At 44.7% G+C, this 10,620-nt stretch overlaps 1 protein-coding gene across 2 annotated transcripts in view; it reads left to right on the top strand.

Annotated features, from left to right (window-relative positions):
• The window catches only part of lsm5 (LSM5 homolog, U6 small nuclear RNA and mRNA degradation associated), a 34,137-nt gene extending 26,355 nt beyond the window's left edge, over positions 1 to 7,782 (top strand). For both annotated transcript variants that reach the window (XM_068030971.1, XM_068030972.1), the window contains exons 2-5: positions 2,017 to 2,112; positions 3,677 to 3,704; positions 4,380 to 4,452; positions 7,503 to 7,782. In XM_068030971.1, the coding sequence (XP_067887072.1) occupies positions 2,017 to 2,112; positions 3,677 to 3,704; positions 4,380 to 4,452; positions 7,503 to 7,535 (230 nt within the window). In that variant the 3' untranslated portion in view covers positions 7,536 to 7,782. The remainder of the gene's footprint in view (positions 1 to 2,016; positions 2,113 to 3,676; positions 3,705 to 4,379; positions 4,453 to 7,502) is intronic.
• The last annotated feature ends 2,838 nt before the right edge of the window (positions 7,783 to 10,620 follow it).

The raw sequence follows: 10,620 nt of genomic DNA, 5'->3' as shown, positions 1-10,620 counted from the left end.
TGGGGGGGAAGAGAGGGAGAGGGGGGGGGGGGAGAGGGGGAGGGGGGGGGGGAGAGGGGGAGGGGGAGGGGGGGGGAGAGGGAGAGGGGGGGGGAGAGGGAGAGAGAGAGAGAGAGAGTGTGGGGGGGGGGGGAAGGAGGGAGAGAGAGGGAGAGAGAGAGTGGGGGGGGGGAAGGAGGGAGAGAGAGAGAGAGAGTGGGGGGGGGAAGAGGGAGAGAGAGAGTGGGGGGGGGAAGAGGGAGAGAGAGAGTGTGGGGGGGGGAGAGGGAGGGAGAGAGAGAGAGAGAGAGAGAGAGAGTGTGGGGGGGGAGAGGAGGGAGAGAGAGAGAGAGTGGGGGGGGAGAGAGAGAGTGGGGGGGGGGGAGAGGGAGAGGGGGAGAGGGAGAGGGGAGAGAGAGAGAGAGAGTGGGGGGGGAGAGGGAGGGAGAGAGAGAGAGAGAGAGAGAGTGGGGGGGGGGAGAGGGAGGGAGAGGGAGAGAGAGTGGGGGAGGGAGAGGGAGAGAGAGTGGGGGGGGGAGAGGGAGAGGGAGTGGGGGGGAGAGGGAGAGGGAGAGTGGGGGGGGAGAGGGAGAGGGAGAGTGGGGGGGGAGAGGGAGAGGGAGAGTGGGGGGGGGGAGAGGGAGAGGGAGAGAGAGAGTGGGGGGGGGGGGAAGAGGGAGAGAGAGTGGGGGTGGGGGGGAGAGGGAGAGAGAGAGTGGGGGGGGGAGAGGGAGAGAGAGAGTGGGGGGGAGAGGGAGAGAGAGAGTGGGGGGGGGGAGAGGGAGAGGTGGGGAGTGGGGGGGTGGGAGAGGTGGAGAGTGGGGGGGTGGGAGAGGTGGGGAGTGGGGGGTGGGAGAGGTGGATAGTGGGGGGGTGGGAGTGGGGGGGTGGGAGAGGTGGGGAATTGGGGGGGGAGTGGGAGGTGGAGTGGGGGAAGAGAGGTGGGGAGTGGGTTGGGGGAAGAGAGGTGGGGTGGGGGGGGGAGTGGGGGGGGGGAGAGAGGTGCGGTGTGGGGGTGGAGTGGGGGGGAGAGAGGTGCGGAGTGGGGTGGGGAGTGGGGGGGGGGGGAGAGGTGCGGAGTGGAGTGGGGGGGGGGAGAGAGGTGCGGAGTGGAGGTGGGAGAGAGAGGTGCGGAGTGGGGGGGGGAGAGAGGTGGGGGTGGGGGGGAGGGGGAGAGGGACGGGGAGGTGGGGAGCGGGAGAGTTGGGGGGAGGGGGAGGTGGGGAGGGGAGGGGTGCGGATGGATGGGAGGGATGGGTGGCGAGAGAGTGGGGGGGGGAGGGATGGGTGGGGAGAGAGTGAGGGGGGAGGGTTGGGTGGGAGTTATAGGTGGGGGGGAGGGAGAGGTGGGGCGAGAGGGAGCGGTGGGGGATATGTTGAAGGGAGGGGGAGTGCCCGTGCCGGGTGGCTTTGGGGGGGTTGGGTGGGGAAGTGAGTGCCCGTGGGAGTGGAGAGCGCGTGAGTCGGGGGGAGGGGAGTGCATGCGCGTGGTGGGGAAGGGGAGTGCGTTTTGCCCACGGGGGTTGGGGCGGAGTGTGGGAGGGGGAGGGGCCGCGCATGGTGGTGGAAAGGGGAGATGCACGCGTGGAGGGGGGTGGGGGGGAACAGGAGGGGGGGCGACCGGGTGGGAGTGGGGGACATGGAGGGAGTGTGTTTGTGTGGGGAGGGAGCTAACTGGGAGGGTGTTTTTAGAGAGGGAAAGGGGGATGGAGTGTGGGGGGGTTAAAGGGGGGAGGGAGTGGGGTGTTTGGGAAGGGAGGGAGCGGTGGGGTTGGGGGAAGGGTTTGAGCAATCAGGGAGTGGGTGGAAAGAGTGAGGGGATTGAGAGAGGAGGGGTGTGTGGGAGTGACGTGAGCAATGGGAAGGGTGTGAGGGAGGGACCCCTTCAATCCATTTGAATGGAACGTCCGTCTCTGGGCTGCGTAAATAGGTGAGCAGAGCTTGTGCTCTGGTGGTTAACATGCAGTGATTTGTGCTATATTTTAGTTCCCTTTTGTTTGACTTTCTGCAAGCTAATTTTTTGTTGTTGTCTTCTAGAGCTGGTGGACAAATGCATTGGTTCGCGTATTCATATTGTCATGAAAAATGACAAAGAGATTGTAGGAACTTTGCTGGGTTTTGATGATTTTGTCAGTATCCTTCTTGGCAATTTTTTTTGTCAGAATTTCCTGCTTGATGGATGATTTGGGATTTGTCGATCTATTCACATTTAATCATTCAGCTGAGAATCATGCTGAGGATTTCTGAATTATCAGTATTTGTAATTTTGCTAAGTCGCATACCGATATTGGTTAAATATTAGCAAGGAATGAGAAAATGACTCGACCTAACCTCTACCTATCTCTTCCAGATCTGCACAGATTCTGAGAGTCCCCTCAAATAAACAAAACCATGGGGTATCTAGTTACCTGTACATCTTGAAATCTTGTATTTTATATTTTAAGCCAATTTGTCTTGGTGCAACATTTATGTGCTATGGCAGGTCAGGCATTTAATCGTCATCTCTACCTCTTAAAACTGTCAGGCATTTGAGTTATCCTTTTCAAAAGGTATAATTCAATGTATAATTAATTTTTTATCTGGCTGCTAATCATCCAAAGTTTCTCCATTATTTAAGAAGGGTAGGAGAGAAGAACTAAGAAATTATAGACCTATTTAACATTAGTTGTGACAAAGTTACTAAATCTGTTAGGGATCGAGTGTGAGCATTTGGAAAAAAAAAAGAGCTGATTGTAGAGAGCCAGCATGGATTTGTAATGACTCATGAGTAACAAACTTAATTAATTTTTTGAAGAATTAATGAAGAATTTTTTGGATGTTATTTAAATGGACATCCAGAAGGAATTCAACAAGGTTCCACATAGTAGACTGATAACAAAATTGAACACATGGAATTGGAGGCAACTTATTGGCTTGGTTCAGGAATTGGTTAGGATATTTGGAAACCGAGAGTAGGGACATTTGATATAGTTAGTTAGAGATACAGCACTGAAACAGGCCCTTCGGCCCACCGAGTCTGTGCCGACCATCAACCACCCATTTATACTAATCCTACACTAATCCCATATTCCTACCACATCCCCACCTGTCCCTATATTTCCCTACCACCTACCTATACTAGGGGCAATTTATAATGGCCAATTTACCTATCAACCTGCAAGTCTTTTGGCATGTGGGAGGAAACTGGAGCACCCGGAGAAAACCCACGCAGACACAGGGAGAACTTGCAAACTCCACACAGGCAGTACCCAGAATTGAACCCGGGTCGCTGGAGCTGTGAGGCTGCAGTGCTAACCACTGCGCCGCCCCATCTGCTCATTGGCAGGATGTGAGGACCCTATCCGCATGAATAGACTTTTTAGAAAAAAAAAATCGAGGAGCCAATAAACAGGTGAACATAAAACAAATGTAGCAGAGATTAGAAACTTAACTTGGATGTGTAGTGAGTGTTCCATCGCACTCCCCAGTTCAGCTTATTGTATTCTGAGGCATCAGGAGATATGGCACTCATTCCTCTGGCTACATGAGCAAAGCATTCTTAACATCTCAGTAGCTTTCTTGAAAGAGTTGTGCTTGTTTCACCATCATAGTATATGATCTGAAAACTATTGTTACCTGAATTCCTAGGATCTGCTGGGTATCTAAGGGTAATATACTGACTTCTACTTACAGTACATTTCTTAACTGTATTCCTTGGATATGGTGCTTGAAGATGTTACAGAATTGTAAGTTTTTTTTTTAATACATTCTTGTGTTTTATGGCGTTTTAGTAGCTCATCTGTAAGCCTAGCTAACAGTCTTTAGATCCTAGTGGATATTGAAAAGTGCAACGTTAAACTGATCAAAATTAAGTCAAAATCTGAACGACAATATTTGTAGGTTAAGGTCCAATAGCAGAAAGAACAGAAATCAAGGACTGTTGAATGTTTGTCCTTTAATTATCTACCGATTTAGAATCTTAATTCATTGAATTTATTCATCTTTTGAAAGTCTTATTCTCTGGATAGTCTTTATCAGAGATATCCGGAAATCTGTCCTTCAGAGCTTTAGTAGCTGACCAAATTTTATTTGATTTCAGTTCTTTTTACCTTTTCAGTAAATTGGTCAAACAATTAATTTAGATATACAGCAAACACTGAATGTGTTTTGGCAATGGCCTCAGTTCCCATTTTAAATGAGTTTTTAGAACTTGTACTGTTTCGTGGCTACCCTACTCTGTATGTCAATTTAATTATACCAGTATTGACACAAACAGACCATCAATTCCCTTAATGTACTCAACACTAGTAGAGGCTTGTATCCTTTCACTCTAATCTGCCCTCTGTCTCTTACTGTAGTGTAGAGTACTCTGGGTCATAGTTAACATGTTTAGTTAGTGTTTCTCATTCTCTCCTCTACAGTGAAATCACACCAGAAGGCAGAAGAATCACAAAACTGGATCAAATTTTATTGAATGGGAACAACATAACAATGGTAAGTAGTGGAATCCAGGTAAATGGTAATACAATTGCAGTGCAAGAAAATTTGGCCTGGATTTTCCAAGCTCTTTATGATTTTTGAGCAGAGGCATGTAGGAAACGCAACAGAAATAAGCTGTTCTTCCAACTCCCTAGCTTGCATTGCCATTTTACTGTTGAATAATGTGTAAAATATGAAGTCAGATTGAAGTTGCAATTTGGCAAATTTTCAGGGATCATTTTGTTTTCAGTTGAGTATATACTTACATTAGTAAATCATTCCACTTGATTTTCATCTTAATCAGCTTGGTGTGTTAATATCACTGAACTATTATCTGAAGATCTAGAATTACATAGTATGTACAGTACAGAAACGTGCCATTTGGCCGAATCAGTCCACATTGGCATTTCTACTCCACTCGTGCCTGCTCTCATCTTTTCTCATCTAACTCTTATCAGCATAACACTCTATTCCCTTCCCCCTTATAAGCTTGTTTAGCTTCCCCTTAATTACATATATGCTATGCACCTTAACTAATTCCCATGGTAGTGAGTTCCACATTCTCACCACTCTGGGTAAAGTAGTTTCCTCTATATTCTCCATTTAATTTCTTGGTGTTAATCTTATATTGATGCCATCTAGTTTGCTCTTCCCACAAGTGGAAACACGCTCATTGTGTTTTACTCTATCAAAATCGTCTATAATTTTGAAGACTGCTATTAGGTCACTCGTCAGCCTTTTCTCTTTTCAAGAGAAAATAGACAGTCTGTTCTTTTTCTTGATGGGTCTATCCTCACGGTTTTGGTATCGTCTTTGTAGTTTTTTCTTGGACACTCTCTTTGTGCCTCTATTTTTTATAATATGGTACAGTACTCCGTGAGGTCTAGCCTAGGTTCGATATGTTTGCCATAACCGCTCTACTTTTCAATTCTATTCCTCTAGAGATAAACCCCGGTGCTTGTGTTTTTTTAATGGCCTTATCAACCTGCATCCCTACTTCTAGTGATTTCTGTATTTGTACTCCCAGATTCTTCTGCTCCTCTACTCCATTTAGATTCTTACTTTCCAAGTGATAGGAGACAACCTTATTTTTCTTATCAAAATGTAATACCTCACACTTACGTTCATTGAAATTCATTTGCCAGTGTTGTGTTGTAGTTTGTAGTCCTCCTCAGTGCTGGCTGTTCTTCTCCCCCGTTCTCCTCCCCTCACCCCCCCCCCCCCCCTTCAAAAAGTTGTCATCTGCAAATTTAGAATTGTTTTTGATTCCAAAGTATAAATCATTAATGTAAATTGTGATCAACAGTGGACCCTGCACTGATCCTTTTGGGACCTCACTTCCCACCTTCTGTCACTCTGAATAGCTAAATAGCTACCCTTTACCCCTACTCTCTCTGCTTTTTGTCTTGCAGCCAGTTATCCATTCTGCTGCTTGCCTCCGATTCCACATTTTCTGACCTGTTATGTGGTACATTATTGAAGGCCTTCTGAAAATCTCAATGTATTGCAGCTACTGTATTACCTTTGTCTATTGTATCTGATACCTCATCAAATAATTCAATGAGGTTGATCAAGAAAGACTTTCCCTTTTGAAATCCATGCCATCTATTTTTGCTTCTAGATGTTTTTCTATTTTTTTTTATGGAGTCAATTATCTTTTATGATGAGCTGAACTGGTCTATAGCTCCCTGGACTTGTTCTATCCCCCTTCTTAAGCATATGTATAATGTTAGCTATCCTCCAATCCTCAGGCACTGCACCTTTTTTTTAATGAATTATTAAAACAGTATAATATTGCCTCCCCTAGATCCTTCTAAAAATGCATTTATGCCATCCGTCCAACCAGGGGTTTTATCTTTTCATTTAATTAGTTGAGTTAATATTTCTCCTTTTCATTTTAAATGTGGTTATATCATTTTATAATCTCATCTTCCTGATGTCATGTCCACCTGATTTGTCGCCCTGGTAAATGCTGAAGCTGGATAATTATTTAATATTTCTCTAATACTACCAAAAGGACGTGGAGGCTTTGGAGAGGGTACAGAAAAGGTTTACCAGGATGTTGCCTGGTCTGGAGGGCATTAGCTATGAGGAGAGGTTGGATAAACTCGGATTGTTTTCACAGACGACAGAGGTGGAGGGGCGACATGATAGAGGTTTACAAAGTTATGAGCGGCATGGACAGAGTGGATAGTCAGAAGCTTTTTCCCAGGGTGGAAGAGTCAGTTACTAGGGGACATAGGTTTAAGGTGAGAGGGGCAAAGTTTAGAGGGGATGTGCGAGGCAAGTTCTTTACACAGAGGGTGGTGAGTGCATAGAACTTGCTGCCGGGGGAGGTGGTGGAAGCAGGTACGTTTAAGAGGCATCTTGACAAATACATGAATAGGATGGGAATAGAGGGATACGGTCCCCGGAAGTGCAGAAGGTTTTAGTTTAGGCAGGGATCATGATCGGCGCAGGCTTGGAGGGCCGAATGGCCTATTCCTGTGCTGTACTGTTCTTTGTTCTTTCTATCGCTACCTGTGGTTTTTTTCTGTCCATTCCTTAGTGGCGCTATTCCAAATCCAACTTTCATCTATTTATGTGCCTGTATAATATTTTACAGTATGTTCCTTGATCATATAATTCCATAGTTCCTCTTTGCCTTTCTGATTGCTTGTTTGATTTTTCTCCAAATCTTTGTTTTCTCCACATTATGTCCATTTACTTAGTATAAGCCTTTTTTCCCTTGCCCTCAATTAATTCCCTTGTTTCTTTATTCATCCATGGTATCTCATTCGTGTTTAGTTTGCTCTCTTTTTCAAAAGCAATAACAATTGTATGTCTATCGATGTTTTTGCTGGTTAAAAGGCAAATTTCAGTCGAAAATGTGTGGAGTTTCTTATGTAAAATACAAGCTCATAAGCCAGTCAGATGTATAAAAATCATCTGTAAAACTGGTGATGCAGCCTCTACTTTGTATCAGGAGTTTGTGGGTTAATGTATATTCCTGTAATTTATCCCTTATAATAAATGGTGATGAAATATAGTCACTCAAGTTACTTATAACTTTTTAAACTTTCCAGCTTATTCCCGGTGGTGAAGGCCCTGAAGTATGAATGGAACCCTCTGACTTTCAACTAAGTGAATTTTTGAGTTGCTGGTACTGCTGTTTTCTTATGTTCACTTCTATTTTCAACACAATTTTTTTAAGTGTATTTTTATGACAATTTCCAGGAAATTTGCATTTTTTTTGTATGTGCAACGAAGAGTGCGTTGTCTCAAGCGAGAGGTGAATCATGGTTGAATGTATACAAAACTTGATTTATTTTTAAAGTGAAAATAAAGTGTTTTCTTTTTCACTAATGTTCTGGTTTCAGTTTTACATTGTGTGCAACCTGTATTTTGATGAAACTGCTTTTATTATTTGAAGTAGATTTTGTGAATGTAATGGTTACTGCCACTCCTCAGTTTAATATCACATCTTGAAAAGGTGGTAAAGTTTTGGGAATGTTAGTGTTGTTACTTAGGGTTGGTTTTTTTGGGCTGAATTAAGATTTCAGTGTCCAAAGGTGGTACAGTAAATAGCTTAGCACTGAGTTTTACAAGTGAGGATGATAATTTTTGGTCTTGGTGATCTTGATCATAATAGTTATAATATGTGACAGTGTCCCTGGGCTTGGGAAGGGATACTATCAGCTATGATTCTCGCTTCCGATTGTTGAATCCTGCTGGAAGTGTGAAGGGTGTTGGGTGAGGACAAAATGATGCTAGACTGCAATGCCTATGTGATCGAATAAACTGCCATCACTCATTGCATAGACTTCTAGGCAAGACTTGTTTTGGTGAAGTAATAGAGGTCTATTGTAGTTTATGGAATCATAACCCAGTACAAATCATAATGGACCAGAATTTGATGGGAGCCTTTAACTTGTTATTTTGCCACCTTTTTTTGTAAAGAAGCAATTAAAATCCAGCATTTGTGGCGAGGAAGACATGTGTAGCAAATTTTCACAAATCACGTCACTTTGCTGTTAGCCTCATAAAAACGGCTCACTGGTGATCTCTCCTTGAGTTTTAAGAAATGGCTGGACATAAGTACAAATGAAACACAGTGCAGAACGTTAGGCCTGGTAGTTAGGCCACAAAGCACGGACCCTTTAAATGATCTGATTTATGTGCCCTCAATGCCACTCTACCTTGGAGACCCAGAAAGGGAACTATTAAAACAATGGAATCTCGCTCCTGCAGGTAGAATATTTTTAATTTATTTTTTATTTAGAGATACAGCACTGAAACAGGCCCTTCGGCCCACCGAGTCTGTGCCGACCAACAACCACCCATTTATACTAATCCTACATTAACCCCATATTCTCTACCACATCCCCACCATTCTCCTACCACCTACCTACACGGGCAATTTACAATGGCCAATTCACCTATCAACCTGCAAGTCTTTGGCTGTGGGAGGAAACCGGAGCACCCGGCGGAAACCCACGCAGACACAGGGAGAATTTGCAAACTCCGCACAGGCAGGACCCAGGACTGAACCTGGGTCGCTGGAGCTGTGAGGCTGCAGTGCTAACCACTGTGCCGCCTCCAACTTGTTCAGAAGTTTAAAAAAAAATTATTTTCTAAATATTGCCTTGTCTCTCTGTCTTTCAACCCAACCTTTTCCTCTTATTCCCATCTTTTTTTACTTTTTCCACCCTATTTCCTTTTCCATGTTTTACTTTGATTCTTTCCCTCTAGGCTCTAACTAATTAAACTTTTGGTCCCATTGTTCATCAGAGTCCCAAATGCCTTGTTAGCCTCACCATGATATTATTATCTCACACTTCCAGCAATATGCAGCACAAAATTAATTGGAGCTGAAGGGGAACAACAAACACCATCTCCACACTCTTCACCAGATGGCCTGCTCCAGCAAATTCTGAGCCTATGCTCGAGAGATGGGGAATTTTAAAGTTCAGGAAAGTTTACATAAGGAAAAGATTGCAATGGGTTACTAAGCAATCTACCTCTCCCGTGTGTAAATCCAGCCAAGCTTATTGAAGTGATCTATTAATCTCTAGCTGTATGGGCTCTAATGTGTTGAGTTGACAGTGGAATGATGCCATAGCTCTTTTTTTAATGTTCATTCATGGGATGTGAGCATCAGTGGCAAGGCCAGCATTTATTGCCCATCCCAAATTCCCATTGAGAAGGTGGTGGTGAGCCACTTTGAACTGCTGCAGTCCATGAGGTGTAGGTATACCCACAGTGCTGTTAGAGGGAGTTCCAGGCTTTTGACCCAGCAAAGGTAATTCCGAGTCAGGATGGTGTGATTTGGAGGGGAACTTGCAGGTGGCGGTGGTCCCATTCTTCTGCTGTCTTTGTCCTTCTAGATGGTAGAGGTCACGGGTTTGGAAGGTACTTTCGAAGGAGCCTTGGTGAGTTGCTGCAGTGCTTCTTGGAAATGCTACTCACTGCTGCCACTGCACCAGTGGTGAAGGGAGTGAATGTTGAAGATGGTGGATGGGGTACCAATCAAGCAGGCTGCTTTGTCCTGGATGGTGTCGAGCTTCTTGAGTGTTGGAGCTGCACTGATCCAGGCAAGTGGAGAGTATTCCATCTGTTGGAGTGAAATTGACTAAAATGAACCATTCACTGCTCAGGTCTGTTCCAATCGTCAATAGGTTTATTTTACACCAGTGGGAGTAAGATTCTGAGCTTACCATGTGCTTCTCCACTGAACAAAGGAAAATCCACAACAGATATACAGTTACTCAGCCCATCCCGGCTGGACACAATCCAATCATAAGTTATTGATTACATTCATTACCAACAAAATTATTAATTATGAATTATGTGGTTGTGGGAGTAGCTCATGGTACACCCCTGACCATCTCAGCTTGTTTACCAAACCCCCTTATCAACTATCCTTGAGTCTTCCCAATGAATCCTTCTACCTCTATCAGGTCTGCATTCCTAGTTGCTTTGTATAGTCCGCAATTAGACAGAGCAGCTTTCTTGTGCACTGATATGGGGGGCCCTCCTTGGTCAGACTAATTGCCTGTGCTAAGCAGTACCATGCTCAAGGCTGCAAGCTAACTAACTTGTCCCACAATGCCTTGGGTAAATACTCCATTTTGTAACAATATGTGGCTACACTTTCATCTTGTCTATATGTGTATATTTATTTAGCTGCATTGGTCACAATTT

The sequence above is a fragment of the Heterodontus francisci genome, chromosome 5 (assembly GCF_036365525.1).
Source record: "Heterodontus francisci isolate sHetFra1 chromosome 5, sHetFra1.hap1, whole genome shotgun sequence".
In the NCBI taxonomy this organism is placed as follows: domain Eukaryota; kingdom Metazoa; phylum Chordata; class Chondrichthyes; order Heterodontiformes; family Heterodontidae; genus Heterodontus; species Heterodontus francisci.
Note: the sequence above shows the minus strand (reverse complement) of the source record. Positions and strands in the feature narration are given on the sequence as shown.